Genomic DNA, 19,352 nt, shown 5'->3' on the forward strand with positions numbered 1-19,352 from the left:
ATCCCTCTATACCATAACATGTTCCACGCAGGAAACAAATAGCATAGAAAATTAAATCCCCTCCTACGAGGGTGTGCTGCCTCTATCTGTTATGCAGGGGATGCTAATTAATGGACACACGTGGCTAACAATTCTACAAAATTTAAGCTAAAGCACTTCACAATTTTATCTTTTTAAGGACCATTATTAATTATACCTTTAAGGCAGTATTTAATATTCTAATATAAGGGCCTACTTCGTCGCCTAACATCATCAGTAATACCACTCATCTACGTTGGACTTAGCCAAAGTATGGATTCCGAATATTTTTGTAGTGGAAGTCACCTACCCAAAGAGTTGCTAGGAGCGCTCTTATTACTTTTGAACAGAAGAAGATTGCAAGATAGAAACTTGAGTTGTGTTTAATAGGGGTTAGATAAAAAGGTACTTAAAATAGATGCCCTAAAAGCGTATTAAACAATTGAAAAATAATGCAGTTTAGGTTCTCTTTTTGTCTACTTAAGTTAAGCAAATGAAATAAAACTTTTTATTCATACAATAGAAAAGAATTTTAAAAACTGGAAAATCTCCTGGTAAAATACAATATAAAGTATTTAAGGGCCCTTTTTTCTGGCTTTCGCTTATCGATATCGCTTAGGTTTTTTTGATAAAATAAAATACCGGCATGCGCTCAGCAACGTGATCAGTCAAAAAAATTACGATAAACCAATATTTAGTGGTGCTTACAGACAAAAAAATAGTTTAATAATACTGAGAGAAGAATTAATTGAGAAGAGAAGTGCTGTAACATATACTTAATAAAGAAAAATATATTTTAATAACGTTAAAAACTCTCAAAACGATGTTAACTAAGTCATTACCTCTCGTACCTTCAGACAAAGTGGTAATGGAGATGGGTTAGAAGAAAATAAGTATAACCTCAATAGCTCTAATAATAAAAACTATATAATTAATAACGCTAATGTAAATATTGTCAGCAAGCATTACAATGAAAAAAATAATTAAATTGATTGTATTCATATCTCTCTGAAAAAGAATAATATTAGTGACTGCAATGTTTGCTATAGATTTAAAAAAAAAATTATTTTTATATAATATATAACACGAATAATAGCGAAAAACGATTTTTCATAAGCACTACAATTATATTAATGACTTGATAATGAAAGTAACTATGTGGTTATCTCCTTCACTAACAGTGAGGTTAATGAGATATATGTTAGTAACGAAAGTAATGAAATCGAGAACGTTACAAATATTACCATAATAAAGTTTATAAAGAAGCTTATGCTAGCCTTTTCGTTAACAATGAAAACAATGACTGCAATGTTAGGTGACCACTGTTATAAAAGTAGTTATCATATTATAAGCAACACAAATATAATGAAAACGATATAAATACCTCCATCATAAGATTATGGAATTGAATAAAGTAGCATCCCCTTTAGTAGTGAAAGTGACAACAACACTGTTAAAGAGAGTTACAATAGGGCCCTAAAAACAGGAATATTGCTAATAAAATAAAAAGTAGCTATAGCGATGTATACAACTCCAGTAATGAAGGTATTAATAGCAACTATAATACTGATAACGAAAATTATCTTTTTACTGAGTACAGCTCAATATATACAAATGACCTTAATACAACTTCAGTAATTATAATTAAGATAACGATGTATATAAAATCCAAAACAAAAATCAAAGTAAGAGTGCGAACTACAACAACGAAAATATAATTAACGAAAACAAAAATACAGGCAGCAAAGGCAAACGTAACACATATGAGTTTTAGCAATAAACATTATGGTAAAACCAACTATTGAACTATACTCGCAAATGCAATTGGGATAAAGATACTGGGTATACTAAGCTATCCGAAAACGTCAAATCCAAAGGAACTTCTTTAAGTGAATACTTAATAATGATCCACACCTTCGGGAGTCTTCAAGTGTTTTCCTTTAATAAAAATTTTCTCTGCATGAAACCTCATGGAAATTTACGCCTGTAATATAACATAAAGGGCAGCACAAAAGTAACCAAAATTAGCGTAATAAAAACACTGAAACTTAATAATTAGTAAGGCTTAAGACTATAAGAAAAGATAAGCAGTAAATATAAAAAAGAAAAAGCAGAGGATTAAAGCAGTACAGTTAAAGCACAATTCCGTAATTTTTTGTAAATCCTCAGGGCCTTCACATATCGTTTGATTATCTTGTTCACCCAAGAAAAATTTCGCTCACCATTTTGATCTTTCCATTTCACGAGAAAAGACGACCTTCACCTAAATAATTTGTTTCTAGAATTTTAAAACAGAACCTTCAGAAATTTCGTTGCCATCGTTAAGTTGGTTTGAAAGGCACTAGCGTAAAATAAATGCATTAAAAGGGGCAACCCAGCTGGAAAGCCAAAGGATTATTTTACTTTAACTTGAAACGGGCCTATAACTTTATGATCTGGTTTACTACTAGGTCTTAGGGTTTAATTGTTGCGGTAAATAATTAAAACCAAGTCTTTCGCTTTAATTAAGACATGTCTTTTCCTTATTGTAGTGGTAACTGTTATTTACTTGAGTCCTCATGAGATTAGAGCGTAGGTTATCGTGGAGCTCTTTAAGCTTGATTACTCTCTTGTCAGCTAGGGTAATTGTCAAATGATTCAAGATAAGCGGGTAAAATCGTAAGTTAAAGCCATATAAATTATAAATTGAAGTCAACTTAGTAGGTGCGTTAAATTGGACCAATATAAATTTCGCGAATCATTTTGATGGAGATAGATTACCGAAAATCTTAGGTATTATTCCAATTTTTAGTTTACCATCTCTGTAGAGTCATTGAATTCTGGGTAGGTACACCTTATGTTCCCATAGCTTAAAAAAATGTATTTTCGAAGGTAAACGCGGACTGGGGTCTCCCACCAGAAACAATACTTTCAGGGGGCTCATTATAATAAAAAACGTCTAAAAAAATGGTTAGCTGCCTCCATCCAGCTAATAAATCTAAAGACTGAAATAAAACACATTTTGGCCTGTCGACCTTCACCGCGGTAAGGAGTCGAACTTCTGAGTTGGGAAGAAGCCAGTTATTAATCTGTGGACAGTTTTTAAAAATTACTCGAAACAGGTAAAGAGTGCGGCGGATCTTGTGGTGTACCTCGTTCTTTTACCCCGGCAGGTAACACCTAAATCAATAATTCGCTAAACCAAAAGAAGCCCCGTTTACTCAGTTTTAGTTTTTATAAAGCAAGGAATTCGTCTCTTTAGTTAACATAAGCATCTGAAGCTTTTTAGTGGGTAAAACATCATTTACGTAAAAACCCATCTTTAATTGTTAACAGGTTTATTGTGCTTATTTAAACTTACAAGTTGTTTTTTAAGTTTTTTTTTAAGGAATGAGAGACAGGCATACTATTTAGCAAAGCATTTTCAATAATATAATTTCATGATTTTTATTGTCTAAAGAAGGGAACTCCAAAAACAACGTAAAGTTTAAAAATTTTGAGGACGGTAAATGGAGTACAATTTCTTTTTTAGGCGTATGAGTTTACCAAATTGGCGTGATTATAGGCCATAGTTTATTAATAAAATTTTCACCCATGCTTATATTTAAAATCTGTATAGAAAATTTATTTTTTGATAAGCTTTAGCAAACGGAGGTAAACAACAAAAACCAACCGCCTCATATTCTGCTTCACAAGGAATATTTTTTATTATCAATTAATAAAATTAGTCCTGGTTATGTATAAGGCTGCAAAGCTTCGTGTACGAAATATATGTACACCTTTCAAGTTATATAACACTAATTAAATAGTATTCAGAACATTGTGCCTTTCAAAGTGCTTTAGAAACGTTTAAATATCAGCATTATTCGCCTATAAAATAAATAATTACCATGGCCGTCCTCAGATCACTAAATTAGAAAAACGAGAATTTTTTTTATGTTTCAATTATGTATATTGTTACTATGTGGATAAGTGTTTTCTTTATATTACTACCTAAAAGTAAAAACAGTTTACACTGGGGGCACAGCTATCCCGAGCCATAACTCAATAAATTACAGAAACCAGCCCCTTAAGGGGCCTCTCTACGCATTTAAAACTGAACTGGCTAGCAGACGGTGGATGTTATTAGAATTTACAAAGACGGGCGAGGTCAATACGCAATCCGGCAAAGGAAGAGAGAGAGTCGCGTGAGTTGAGAACGAACTCACGGCCCAAGTTTACGCGATTATGCCCTTTTAACCGCTGAGCTCTGCCCACAACTCACAATTCCTGTATGATTAACACACTTGATCTGTTAGATGGCGTAGAGGGCGTTGAATTTGCGTAAAAAAAAGGCGCCAAGCAAGTTTATAAGACGTGCAACGGCTTGTTTTACGATTTGGGGAAGACAACTTTTTCTAGGTGTTTTAATCATGCATACAGCTGATGCATCGTTATTGTAGAGTGAATGCACACTTCATAGTGCCTCCGCGGAAGCTTGTTGACTACGAAGCTTTTTAAACTAAGTGACTACGGGGATTGAAAGTGGTCGCTATGCCAAGCGGTTAAAAGCATCGTGCATTTGATTCCTGGCCGGCACGAATCTTTTTTTGCTTTTAATGGTTGCGTATTTCGGCTCGACCTCGTAAATTCCGATAGACCCGAGTTAAAATTTGATAGGAAGGTAATATAAGGCATTGGAGATTGCTGCTTTACCGAATACAGTCTCGAGGCCAAACCGCGAAGTTGCTGAAAGCTAAATTCTTCTTAGAGAATGTGCGTATGCATCTTTAAACTTCCATCCGTTTTTTTTTCAGTTTAAGAAAGTCGGATGAGGTGAAGCGTATGCAAGTTAACAACTAGAGCTTACTAACCGCTAGATTGCAATGAATATAAGCTCTTTAACTTGATTACGATAGAAAACCAAAGTTTCGATAAGTTTTTTTGCTTTTACGATGTTGAAATTACACTTATAAAAACCTGCATGCTAAATTTAATAAAAGGTGGTTACCGGGCTTTCTTACTAGCAAATAGCTGAATTAAAAATAGTTATTTCCAAGTACACCGAAAAAATAGTTTCTTTTATCACAATAAGTCAAAATAAAATTTTTAGTTTCTCTGCGAAACTAACGCTGGTAGGTTCCTATTCCATTCGAGCATTACTACCAAGCGGCCTTCGGAATGCCACAAGTGAGGAAAGTCGAAAACAAACTCATGGATGGCGGAAAAGACCTCAAAGTCCCTTAAAGCAAACATAAAGTTTCGTATAAAACCTACGAATCTTTTATAAAAGTGTTTTCAATAATTATTTTTAAAATTTTAAGTTATTTTTTTTTTAAGATTATCAAAAACTGCAATGTACATTGTTAATATTGTATGCAGTGGCAACCAAAAAAAACTATTGCCACTGTTTAAAAATATTAGATAACATTCGGCTTACCCTTCGTTGTTCTCTTGTTTAACTGCGTTGGCTATCTCTGCTTTTACTTTTGCGAGCGAAGAAGGCTGGTAAAATGTATTCGTTTTATCAGCGGGCGACCACTTTTCTTAGCACTACTATTGTTTCTCTTGTGATCTTGCTTAGCTTATGCTACTGCAGGTTTAGCTTGTTGTAATTTAAAGTTTTTCTATTTTAATAATAGTCCTTTCTAGCACTTTTTTTCTGGTAAAAGAAAGGCCACAAGTTGAGATTAACTTTTCACAAATAGGTCATATTTATGTTCAAATATTACTGTATAGTTTTTAATGTAGACTTTTAGAATTATTAAGAGCCCGTGAAACTAGGAATTCTCCGTTTTCACAACTTGTCAAAGGTAGCTATGACTTGACTATGAACTTTACGCCGTTATTCGACTGGTACACTAAGCAAATTTTTGCTTATCTAGTTGTGGAGTATCCCTCCGATAAGAATAGGTTTGCTATTGTATTATATTTATTTTATATTTATTTAAAAATAAACTTATCACTAATATGCTTGCTACTTATAGAGGATGCTTTTTTAACTTAAAAAAACTTTATTTTAGTTATTTCAAAAGGTTTTTTGTTTTATATTTAACTGTATAAGTAACTTATAAGATTTCTTCTACTTTGGTTTTATAATAAAATTGTGAAATAAAAGGTAATAAACTTTAGGTTTTTTGTTAAATTTTTTATTTATCCTTTCTCAAATTATTTGTTTAAAAACTATATCCCTTATTCGTAATAAGATTTAGTTATATACATTTTTTAACACTAAGCACTGACAGATGGATTTTACTTTTATTTTTAAATTTAAACGCTGTTACCTTAATTATCACTCATGAATTTCTCTCAATCTTTTCATAAAACTATTTGCCCAACACTATAAGAATTATATATAATCCATAAAAAAATTATATTTAATAATATAATTATTTCTTTAATAAGGGAAAAAAACTTTTAAGATCAATACTACAACTAGTAATTATTCATTTTTTGTTACATTGAATTTCTTTTTTAAAATTTTTTTTTTATGCAATTAGTTACGTCAAATTATTTTTAATTTTGAGACAGTTGAGAATTACTTTTAATATTTTTTCTCCACTATGTAAATTTTACATAAAAAGATTCAATCAAATTGTGATCTGGGATAAGATTGTAACTCGAGGGGGGGATTATAAGCTTGACGTAAAAAGCCTTCCAGGTTCTTGTCTTGAACCTTATTTTTTCATATTGATGATAATACAGTAAAAGAAAAACTTCATAGAAATCATAAGTACTGCTTTAGAAATTTGTAAGTTATAAATGATTTAGAGAAAAACGTGCACTTTTAAATCTGTGATTTCATAAAGTTTATGATTCTAACATTAATTTTTTTATTTGGTAAATATATAAAGAAAGGTGTCCTCTTCTTGGCAGAATTTTACTTGTTTTGAACTATTTAATTATTAAGCCTATTTACTTTATAGACTACAACTTTATAATTTAGTTGCTATATCGTTTTTTTATAAATTTGAAAAGCATTTTATTAACTATAGAGAAGTATCCGCTAATTGATGATGGAATGGGGATGGCCATGAACAACAACGTCACTCTTACACTTTACTGGGAATGGCAGCCCTACGCTGGCCCTCTTCACTATGATGGTCTCAGTTTTACTAATCATCTTTATATAAGTAGTAAAATTAATACAATTAAAGCTTACAGTTATTTACAAAGTTTACTTTTAATTTTTATTTTAAGCTATTTTAAGAAACAATTTTTTAAAAAAATTGATAAAATTATAGGCTTTTAAATTTTATTATCTCTTTCAAATTTTCATTTATGCTATAAATTTTACTTTATAACTGAGATTTATAACCTTAAACTTATTAGTTCGTGATAATTTTTTTTTTGCAATATCGGAAGATTTATTAATTAACTATAAACTATTACAGGACATTCCAAGCAGTTTATCAAGATTGGAAATATAAACTAATTGTAGATGTGGATTGATTTAATAAATTATTTTATACCTTTTTGATTTATGTTACATAAAAAGAGTAACAGTTATAAAATTTAATAAAAGTATATTTATTAGCTTTTTAACTATATTTTTTAAATTGGGTCGTTTATTCAGTTTGAGTGATAATTGTGTTTTTTGCTACCCTCTTACCTAAGTTGTGTAAAAATAAGAGTATATAAGTTAACTCTTTCTAAAAACATTAATGGCAGACGCTACTGATAACCGTTAAAAACAGCTCACGTGTTTATAAAAACTACTTTTTTAGTAGTCACCTGAAAGTATAGCGATGCGTAAAAGAGAGAAATAATATTTAAAAAAATAACTTTGAGTAGATCCGTACTAAAGACTTAACAGATATAATATCAGAAGAAAAAGATTGCGTTTTGAATTCATAAATAGACAAAGTGATAAAGAGCTACTTGCAAACTCAGACTTTTTACAGTAGCACAAGTAATGAGGTAAAGCTCAGTAAAAGACAGAAACCAGCAAAGTATAAAGTAATAAGCAAATATAAAAGTTTTTGTGATTGCATGTGCAATTTCTTACAAGAAATTGGAAAGTTCATTTCTTGAATAGCAGCAAAAAACAGCGAGGAATCTTCTTTAGGTGATAATTGCTGTTGTTTTTTGACTCTGACGGGCTATTTATTGCGATCTTCTTGCTGTTTCCAGAACTTAAGGTTTTACTTTTAAAATTATTTTGTAGTCCTTACTTTGTTCGTTAACAGGAAAATGTAAACAGTATTTGAAATATGCTCGCAAAAATACTTAGTATTGTGCTTCGGTGACACTCCTAGAAGTGTTTTCAGTCACTTCGTATACACTGAGTTTTTTTATAACGGTGATTTTTAGGTGTGACCTTACAACTGACTGCGATAACATTATTTTATAGAAGCATTAGCTGTTGAATTGAATGAATAATTTATAGTTTTACAAAAACTAGAGGTATTCGCTTGGGCCCCATTCCTATCCTTACTTCTTCAACTGGAATATTTATGTCTTCTACAACTTCGAAAGTAACACGTTCACCTAGTTCTGTTGTTAAACCCCTTATTACTATCTTAAGGCACTTATTTTCAGGTAACTCAGTCCCCACTTCTGGGCATTCCAATAGTTACATTGGGAGGTAGGTCTTAGCTTAGTACTATGGGGCGCAATTGTTTCTTTGCTAGCTTTAATACTTTTTTTTTTGAAGGTTACGTAGAGTTTCGGTCAAAAAATTTCCCTCTAAAATCGCTAAGGGACTTTACTTTTTTTTTCTTATTGTATTTTAACTGCATCTTCAAGAAAATTTTTTTTTTAAGCTCCAATATTCCGGGAAGAGGTAAAAATGTCTATTTTAGTTTTATTGCTATAATTAGTTACTTTAAGCGGAATAGATTTACAAAAACCCTATATCATCTTTAACCCTTTTTCCTCTTTTTAATAATAATTTTTCTTTATTGCATTCTCCTCTTATACTTGTATTTGCTAATTGAAGCTAATAAATCAGTTGCTAAAGTTTTATTAAGAAAACTGAGAGTCATTTTCCATATTGCGATCTATCTTCCTTAGTTAGCTATAGTTTAGATTCGGTGTTAGTTTAATACACATATACAGCTGATTACAAGATGTATTGTAACATAAACCATTTCGTAAAAAAAATAATCCAGATATTACACTCTACGCTCAAGAATACAGAGAATTTACAAATCTTTAATAACTATTAAAAATTAGTTTTAGTTGATCTATAATTAAGAACAGTTGACTTATATGCGTTCATCTTATTATATGACCAACTTTATTGGAAGGTAGTGTTTTCTTAAAACCCTTTGTTTTCAACTTATATCGCTCGATGTTATACATTCTTAATTCCTGCTCAGAACTTCAGGATTTTAATAAAGTAAGGAGGAACCAAATTGTATATAAAACTCCAAGAAAAGGTTTGCGCAGCAATTTTTAACAGCTTAGAAATAATTAATGAAATGTAGCAAAAATTATTTAAATTAAAACATTATAAGTGTTATTTACAAGCTACAAGTACTTCCATTTTTTAAAAAAACTGCTAATAGGTACTTTGAAGGTTCGACCACTATTCAGTTGACACTAAGCAAGGACAATATTTTTATACGAACAAAGAAAAAAAGCAACAACGAAACAGTTTAAAAGCTGTAGAGTTATGCCAAACAATATTAAAAAGTGCTTCTTTAAGTATTATATTGGAAAATCGCCTTATGCGTTGACCTAGGGCTGTCTTAATGAAAATATAAGAAAAAGTAGGTAATTTCCTATATTATGAAAAGCGAGAAAAAGACAGATGGGTAAAAAGGTAGTAGCCGGTTTTTTAGATCACTCTTTGGTCTAATTTTAAGCACTTAAACAAATAATTATTTTAACTGTATGAATATGTATTCAAAGGTATTTGGTGAAATGTTTTATTAAAATGATAAAGAATCCACAATTCTTGTGGGCCTTGCTTATTTTAAGTAGGCTTACTTCCTTCTCTATCCTAAGTGTAGAACCGCAATGCCTGTAAGAAAATAATAAAGATTAACTCATGAATTTTTGAAAAAGTTGAAGCTTCTCTTTCAGCGTTTTTAATTCTCATGAATCCGATGATTACATAACAAACACTAATTGTAAATAATACATAACGAATGGTTTCCAAAAATATTTCTTTTAGCAAAATCCTTTTTTTGTATCTTTAACAAATAATTTTACTTGCAAAACCAAGTAGAATTAACGGATTGGTTTATTTATTAACTTATCCTTTTGTAATACAGCTTCCTTTCTTGTTTTAGCAACTTGGTTTTTACTTAATTATTTTAATATTTACAAAAGGAAACCCGTTTTAATATTTACACTGCAATCGAACTACACAAGAATATTATGGCTAAGAAGTCTCGCTACTTTTTTCGTTGTACTTCAAAGAAGACTTAGAGGCTTTTATAGAATCTTTAAAATCTTCAAACTATTTTAAAATTAAATTATCTTAGAATTTGCTTGCTTTAAGGTAAAAACAAAAGAATGGCAACTCACCAGTTATAGAGTTGCCTAGCTTGTATGATTAACCCTCAGCAGGTTGATAAGTACCCGATGGTGCTTTTTCACAATGCTATTACCTCTGAATACTGTTGTTAACATTATATGTAAAATAAAAATAGTTTAGTAATGTTTTTATCTCATTTATACGTTCCCTCTCACATTTTAAATATTACTGACCCTGGTCTTCTGATCGGTTGGCAGTTTAAAGTGTCGAGTAATGTTGAAATCGTAACAGTCGTGGATGTCCTTCCTTATAATACCGTCAACAGTTGCTATCCCTTATTTATTAAAAAGGTCAATGCGTTTTTATGTTTTCATACTAAAAGAAGATATCATCAACGGAAAAGGTCTTGCGGTAGTTTTAGTGGCGCCCTCCCTGAATTTTTTCAGGAACAGAAAAGCGCTTCTGCTTTTAAGATAACTAAAGAGTCTCTCCAGCACTGCGAATCTACGCAATATCAGTGGTGCCTTCAGCAAAGTCTTTCTTTTGGGTATATCTTTCACCACCGTTGTTAAAAAATTATGTTATATAAATTTTTTTTTATTTTTGCTCTACGATTTAGTGGTATGTTAAATGTACTCGGTGTAATAAACGTAGATGAATCACTTGCATCTGCAGGCTTTATAAGGTTGAGAAAAACTTGGTATGCAATAAAAACTTTCCCGGAATCTCCTTTAATAATAAGGTTCAAATTGTTAGATTCTTTGGCCTATAATTTACTTTAAAAAGCCTTTAGAAGTTATAATGAGGAAAACGAACTAGTCAATGATGTTGTTATTACTTTATTCATTTATGACCCGTCAGATTCTTGGAATTCTTGCGGCGTACTGAGGTCTTTTTTATATTATTTGAGTTTGTATTAAACTAAATAATTAGATTTTACTTTTATAGTAATAATTTAAGGATCAAGAATGAAGCTGAAAGTATCGTTGCTCTAAACAAAACTGAATTGCGATTCCAATTTTTAATTTCACAGGTATTTCTTATAAATGATTTAGTAATAACTTTATTTTATTTTTATTTATCCTTTAGAGATATATAAAAATATACTAAGTTTAATTCCAGTTAGGAACTTCTTCTACCGTTTCAAAGCTACTAAAAAGTTTTAATGAAGTTCAAGAAGATTGTTTAACCGCTAATATTTATTTTCTTCACGTCAATGCGTCGAAGCCTCTCCTTTTTAATGTTTTTCAAATAATTGTAAATCGTTTTGTACTGGTTACTTCCCAATACTACCAATTTGCATACGCGCTATTGTTGCAAATTTCTGTGTTGGGTGTTCCCTTTTACTCTTTTTCCTGCTTTGGTAAATAATATAAATTTTATTTTTTTAAAACTTAATTAATATCTTGTACTTATACTGCTTGACTTTGAAAAATTAAGATTTTGAATTTGAAATAATTTATTATAGTAGTAAGTCTTTATAAAGCTATTAGATTATTTTTGTGTTATTGCTACAAATTTTTCTTTTATATTGAAATTTTTTTATATTTAACTGAATACCTTAAATCTCGATCATTTTACGAATAAGTTAATTTGGAAATATAAATATTAATTCCTGCTAAGGGCAACCGCTGCTAGTTTTTACAGTATTAATAAAGAAGTTGAATTTGTGGTTGTTTTTTACTTAATTTCAAGTATTTATAGCCTTAATAGTAACGAAGTTGCACAGTCTTTAAGTAAATTTAGAACCCTCAAGTAGTTTTAAATTTAATTACTAATTTTACACTAGAAAACAGAGTATTTAATAATTTAATTATTTAGATGCTTATATCAATAATTTAGTGAAGCGTAGATTTTTTAAAATCTCAAACTTTTGTGTGTAGTTGAACTTGTTTCTTGCTTTTCTATTTCTTTTATTGGAAATTTTACTAAATTTTTTGTTAACAACTTTTATTATGGAGTTTAGGAAAAATTTAGTAAATTTATTAATTCTATTTTCTGGCTTTCATAATTTGTAAGATTCAGATTTAATTATAATAATTGATCCAAGGCTATTTTCTTACGAAGTATTATGAAGATTTTCTCACAATTTATAACAACTATACGAGTTCGCTCCGCTCTGTGCACTACAAAGACGTTAAACGGCTTGAAAGTATTCGGTTTGTTGCTTATCAACCTTATTATAAAAAAAAAAATCTGAAATTTATAAGCAGGATATATTTTATATTTTTTGTTTTTGATTGTAATTTAATTTATTTTGGACTTGACCACGAAATTATTATTAATTGTAAAAGCTTTATTATTTTAAAGTCATCAAACTTTTAAGCACTTTTCTTTGGAATTATAATTTTTTTAAGTTTTATAACTTTACCAAAATTAATGAACATTTTAAAAAAAATTTGAGAAAGTTTTTATTTATAATTTATTATTTTTTACTTTTTCGTTGTAACCGGTATTGATTTGAACTGAAAGAAAGAAGAATATCGTGAATATAGTGATTTATACATACCCGTTTTTTAAAATATTGTTATTCACTTTTTTTTGGGATTTTAGATTCGAATATATATATATATATATCAACTGCAGTTTGCTTTGTTTTGAAAGTTACTTTAAAGTTTTCTACAGAAATTTTTTTTTATTAAACAAAGTATTTCTTTTTTCCCCCCATAGTTTAAACTTTTTGAAGTTGTGTAATATATTTTTAACATAAAATTTATTTTCTTTTAAATTTTTTCATTAGATATCAATTAGTATATAAATTTATATAAGATATTCCACACTTTATATTAATGTAGTTTTTACATTAAATTTCTCTAAGTTTTTGTTGATTATAACTTTATAGTAAATTTAAAATTTTCTTTGCTCATTAAAAAGAATTTAATATCCTTTTGCATCTTCAACGAGAATATAACACTTTTACTATTAAAAACTTTTTTAAATAGATTTTATGGCCATTTGCTGAAACAGACTTTAAATATTTTGCTTGCGGCTCTTCTTTTTTACGTTCATAGTCAGATTCTGCTCGATTTTAATTTACTGGTCGAGCACTACACCGTACTACTGATAATCTCTTTTTTAATTATTATACTTTTTTATATTTTTTATAGACTTAATGAAAGTTTTTATTAAGTTTCAAAATTCTATTTATATTTAAAATAATTTTTTTTTTACTTTAAAATTTTATTAGTTTTAATTTTTTTTATAAAAATCTTTCGTAAACTTTTCATTTTATTGAACTTTTTTTAATCTTTATTAAATTTTATAACAAAAAAAATATAATTTTTACAATCTTGTTTCCTTTATTTATTACTATTACGAGTTTTACTTTAATTTACTTTTTATATACTTTTTTGTAAAAATTTTTATATTAATGTTATTGTAGATGCAACATTTCAAAACAATTTTAAATTTACTGAATTGGCTAAAGGGGATGCCTGGTACCTGCTTCTTCCTATATAAATTTTCTATAGAAAAAGTTTAAAGTTTGAAATTAAAACTTTTTTTTTCAGTTTTGGTTTTTTTTAATTTAATGAATTTAGTAATTTTAATTTTTTTTGGTTAATTTGATTTTTACTTTTTAAAAATTTTGAATCTATTTTACACGGTTTGTAATTTTTATTTTTTAGTTCTTATTAGTTGTTTATAATTGTTTGATAACTTTTTTTAATCACGATTTCCATTTTTTTAAATTTTGATATTAATTTTGGAACGAAGTTAAATTTCTTAAATATAACAAAATTTCCTATGGGATATGAAAGTATTAAAATATTAATAACTTTTATTTCAAGTAATATATGTATTAATAGTTTAAAAGGTTAAAGATAAATTTATTTTATTATTCTATAAAATAAATAGAAAGTTTTTTATATTATATAAAAGTATAATTATATATATATTAACAACAATAATATAAGTAACAAATAAAAAAAAATTTATAATATAGTTTTAAGTTTAAATTTATACTACTTTTTATAATGAAACCAATTTTTTCGTTGCTGGCTTTACATTTTTTTTCGTTTTTAATTTAAAGCGAATTCCAATCTTTTTTGTGTGGTTCGTTGGTTTGTAGATAACACCCACTTTTTGGTGCGCTTCTCTTCACGTGTATTGCACGTGGCTGTTTGTAGACACGTGTTTACTTACATATTCTTTTACCCCATTCTTATTTTTTACTAATAACGGAGCTTTACGTATACTCCATTGTATTTTTTGCAGTGAGACTAAACAAAAAAATAAATAGAAAAGTATATATTACTATTATTGAATTGTAAATTATCATAAGCCTTAGAGAAAACTCTATTAAAACTTTATGGTGCTTATGCGTAGCTGAGCATTCCAATTTCCACTTGAACGACATATATATATGTCGAGAGTTCATAAAAATTCGACTATAAATACCGACCAATAGGCCTACGAGACTGTTGCTTATTGGCTCTGCAACAATATTAGTGATAATTATATTAATAATGAATTACTTTTAACTACTTTTTTAATGATATCGACGCTTGAATTTCATTATTTTTATTGCTACTTTAGCGGGTTTGGAGAAAAAATTAAACCAATAGTTATTATGATAAATATCTTGGTCGCGACCTAAACTGCTTATAATTCAGCGGAAGCCTAAAGAGGAGAAGAATTCATTCGTGGGGGTTAGTCTATGTTTGGTAGTATTTCTAGTGAACATGAAAGGCCAGCCTTATTGGATTAACGAATGGCGGTATTTTGGTAGCACGAGAGAATGTTTGCCATATGTGCAAAGGCTTTAACCATTGGCTCTCAGCAAATTTTATAACACCAAGCTGAGCTAATGAGAGGAGGATGCTCCCCTCATGGCGTTAATAAATCAACCTGTTTTATACTTTCTCCTCTCAAAAGAAATTAAGGATTGCTTGTGATTCAATTATTTGTCACCTTTATTATATTGTTGCAGATAAGTAACTTTAAAGCTAAAAATAATAAAATGGCGCGAGACTTTTAGTACTTTTCATTATTAAATATCGCTTTATATCTATTAATAAACTATTCATTATTTTTTTAACTTTTAATATTTTTATTATTCACATTCCGTGTACCATTATAATTCATCATTTACCGTTTTCTACTATAAAATACTTAAGTATTTTCTATTTTTGTATATTTTTATATACAACAATTTTTATACTATTTTATATAATACGTATATTTACACTATTTTCATTATTTTTGGTGTTAATATTTCATTTTTCTTTCCATATAAAGGCGGACTGAAACTCAACGCACCATTAGGCCATTTTCTAGGCAACGTCTTTGCCAATTACATGAACGTGTGGAAATGTATCATTAAGCTCTCTACTTATTCTCCTTTCTCCTTGTCAGTTGGCTATATATGAAAGCCAGTTGCGGCCAATCCACATTTTTATATTTTTTATTCTTTTTGATTTTTTTTAACTACTGAAGTCCTATTTTGTATTCTATAAAGTTTTTTTTTTCGAAGTTTTGATATATACTTTTTCTTTATTTTTTTAAACCAGATGTTATTATTTATTTGTTCTCGATTCTTCCATTCCTTCTGAAGTTGAGTTTTGTTTTCGGATGCTTTTACGGCGTTATTCTTCTTTTTTCGATTGCAGTGGATTTCTTTCGTATATTCACGCTGCATCTTGTCATCTGCTTCGGTATTTGGTTAAATTATTTTTCATTTTCATAATAATTATAATACTATCTTAATTATAATTCTTATGAATTTTTGAAAAGTTTTAATGTATTTTAGAGAATGTAGGTAATAACATTTTTTATACTACTTTTTAAATTTATTAATAAACTTTTATGATTTTTATTAATATTCAAAAAGTTTTGTTAATATAATATTTTGTATATATTTTTTTGAGTATATTAAAAAATATATAATTATAAACTTTTTTTTATAATTCTTTAGAACTTTTGATAAAGTTTTAATTTGGGAATTTTTTTTTGTTTCTGTATATGAACAGTAATTTTTATAAAATAATATCATGATAAATATATTTCTAAAATCCCTAATAAATAATTTTTTCTATTAACTCAACTTATTATAAAGTTTGTATATTTAAAGAATTATATCCGCTTCAATATATTGATAATAACTTTTATGTATAATATAATAATAAATAATAATAATAATAAACATTTTTATAGTTTCTTGATTATATTTATTTATAATCTTTAATAAACAAACTTTTTTTATATAGTTCTTCTGAACCTTTAGAAAAGTTTGTATTTATTAGCAACTTATAAACTTGAAGACTTTTAAAATTGAAATCTATATTTTGTTTACTTAGTATAAATTTATATATTATAAAAGTAATGAATGCTTAGTAAAAGTTAGTAACCTCCATTTATTTTAGCACGTCTCCATAAAAATTAAAAAAACTTTACAACTTTTATTATGAATTTTTATGCATGTTTGAATAATTTTTATAATAATTTTTAATGAAAACTGTTCATCTTTTCTATTTGTCCTTTTACATATTTATATAGTTTAGTTGGCTGAAACTTTTCGTTATTTTTTTTTTTGCAAATTTACTTATATTAGTGGTTTCCAGAAAATTATATGAAATTTTTGTGCACAACCTGCTCTCCATGTATAGGCACTTTATGGGTACCTTTGCTTTTTTATGTTTATACTAAAGTTTATATAAAGGTTTATATATATACACAGATATAAAGAATAATAAGGTTTGAGATATTATTCTTCTATTTTAATTAAAAAAATAAAAAAGTTTTAATAACTTTTTAAGGAAAACAATATATATTATTATTTTATAATAAAGTATGGAAGCGTTGATTTTTTTCCTTAATGTTAATACTATTTTTTTTGTACATTTACTAAGAAAAAAGTATAGTTTTCACATATTTAAATAAACTAGGAAATTACTAAAATATTTTAGTTGGGTTATCTATTACAAAAGTTAAAAGGACGTCCCAAGTTTTCTTTATATCAGAAAAGTATAATAAAAATATAATACTGACAACCATAAATGTTTAAAAGTTAAATAAATAAAAGAAAGTTTGTAAAAAAAAAATTATTGTTATTGTATTTATATTTATTATTTATAAACTTTTTGTATTTTTTATTTTATTCCTATTCTTTTTTTTACTAATAATTATTTCTTTAATATTTTTCTATTATATCATTATTTCGTATAAAATTTTGCAGGCATTAAATGGAATGTTCTTCGCAGGAGGATCGACTCTTGCGAGCTCCGAAATGACCAACTTTTCGTCAATACGCTTTTTTTAATGAACCTTTTGTTTCTTTTTCCTACAGTCGCCGTTTATTATTACGCTTTTACGGCAGTAATTTTTATCATTGAATTTTATGTCTTTCATAATCTTAACCAATTCTTGTTAAGTTTATTTAATAAGTTTGTTATTGGCTAGAATTTGTGGGGTTCCATTTTATTATAAGATTCACTAAAAGTTAGTTATTAGCTCTTCGTGGCTTTATGAATGTTTACGTGGGTATATTCATAATTTATTTGTTTTTATTTTTATTTTTTTACTGAAAAGTTCAAATAAAAAATAATATTTATCTTTTTCTTCAAAAATATTATATGCTGCAAAATATATATTTACTATAGAGCTTTTTTGTTTTGACTTTTTTTACTTTTACCAATTTTTTTGTGAAACGTTTCAGTTTATTTTTTTTTTTAATAATTCTTAAGTAATTAATGCCTCTAAACTTTTTTTTATAAAAAGTTTGCTTTAATTTTTTATTTAATATCCCTTAACTTCACTTTTATGTATCATTTTATTGATAATATTTTATTTTTATGTTTAATAAAATATTCATAGAAAGTAAATGTTTCTTAAACCAAATTTACTTTTCATACTACTTTTTCTTTTTCTATTATTGGAAAAAAGGTTACTATTTTCCGCCTTTTTTTACTTAAAGTGATGATCTTCACGTTCGAACTGATCAACAACTTTCCATTGTTAGAACTGATATTGTATATCTGTTTTCCTTCAGTTCTTCCCTGTATTTTATATAGAATATATATTTATAGAATATACTTATGTAGAACTTTTTTATAGTATATATGATAACTTATTCTTTCTTCTATTATTTATACACAGCAAAATTATATTATGACATCAATATCGATATTGAAAGTGAAAATGTTTTTTGTGTAAAAGTTAAGGTAACTATTATTATTATTATTATTATTATTGTTATTATTGTTATTATTATTATTATTATTATTATTATTATTATTATTATTATTACTATTACTATTGTTATTGTTATTATTACGATTATGATTATGATTATTATAGACTAAACCAGAAGAGTTTAGTAGCTTATTATCGGGCTATTTTGATATGTTAGGAATAATAAGGTAATATTTAATTTTATTAGTGTAAACTGCGCTTTGAATTTTAATTGGTTGGAAAAGTAAAACTTTTATTTTGTGATTGGTTATTTTTCACTAAAAAAATAAATTTTTTATGTCTTTTTTTTTTAAAAAATTATAATTGGTGAAAGGTAAAAAGTGTTATAGCTTTCTAAATGGCATCTTTCCTTTGTGCCTAATTTCTCTGTAATACGAAACGCTGATTTGCGAGCTTGATGGTGATCAATAAAGTTATAGCTGATCTGAACGGAACCTACTTTTTTTGCAATTAAAAAAATATAGGAACATTACAAAAAAAAATTATTTCCTTAAACGGGCTTCAGAAAGACTTAAATCTTAGTTTAATATTATTATATAACAAATTACAGTTAGGAACGCTGTTTTGCTTTACTTATTTTTATTGAATGAAATGCTTTTAGGCATATTTTTTTATTGTATGCAAAAAGTTTAATTATAAAATAAAATAATAATAAGCAAATAAAAGGTCTTTATAATTTGAATCTAAACAAAGTATCAGGACTCAACAGGAAGACCATCTACCTACTATATAATAAATTAATAAAGTCCTTAACTTT

At 27.6% G+C, this 19,352-nt stretch overlaps 2 protein-coding genes and 1 long non-coding RNA gene across 3 annotated transcripts; all 3 read left to right on the top strand.

Annotated features, from left to right (window-relative positions):
- The first annotated feature begins 5,457 nt into the window (after positions 1-5,457).
- Positions 5,458-7,424, top strand: LOC135145446 (signal peptidase complex subunit 3-like). Its single transcript, XM_064077557.1, has 6 exons — positions 5,458-5,575; positions 5,629-5,684; positions 5,736-5,889; positions 6,561-6,637; positions 6,972-7,079; positions 7,371-7,424. The coding sequence occupies exons 1-6, from the start codon at positions 5,490-5,492 to the stop codon at positions 7,409-7,411; spliced, it is 522 nt and encodes a 173-aa protein (XP_063933627.1). The 5' UTR covers positions 5,458-5,489; the 3' UTR covers positions 7,412-7,424.
- Positions 7,425-10,798: 3,374 nt separating this feature from the next.
- Positions 10,799-11,418, top strand: LOC135145404 (uncharacterized). The gene is made up of 4 exons (XR_010283442.1): positions 10,799-10,952; positions 11,025-11,147; positions 11,199-11,294; positions 11,354-11,418. It is a non-coding gene; the product is annotated as an uncharacterized LOC135145404 (long non-coding RNA).
- Positions 11,419-11,721: 303 nt separating this feature from the next.
- On the top strand, positions 11,722-17,803 carry LOC135145417 (phosphatidylinositol N-acetylglucosaminyltransferase subunit Q-like). Its single transcript, XM_064077511.1, has 9 exons — positions 11,722-11,768; positions 12,456-12,564; positions 13,348-13,459; positions 13,788-13,842; positions 15,644-15,718; positions 15,916-16,059; positions 16,956-17,021; positions 17,580-17,719; positions 17,789-17,803. Exons 4-9 carry the CDS (start codon positions 13,788-13,790, stop codon positions 17,801-17,803), a joined length of 495 nt encoding a protein of 164 aa, XP_063933581.1. The 5' UTR covers positions 11,722-11,768; positions 12,456-12,564; positions 13,348-13,459.
- Positions 17,804-19,352: the final 1,549 nt, after the last annotated feature.

Source organism: Zophobas morio, unplaced genomic scaffold (genome assembly GCF_036711695.1).
Source record: "Zophobas morio isolate AGI-343-1 ecotype UQ-CSIRO unplaced genomic scaffold, CSIRO_AGI_Zmor_V1 ptg000148l, whole genome shotgun sequence".
Lineage (NCBI taxonomy): Eukaryota > Metazoa > Arthropoda > Insecta > Coleoptera > Tenebrionidae > Zophobas > Zophobas morio.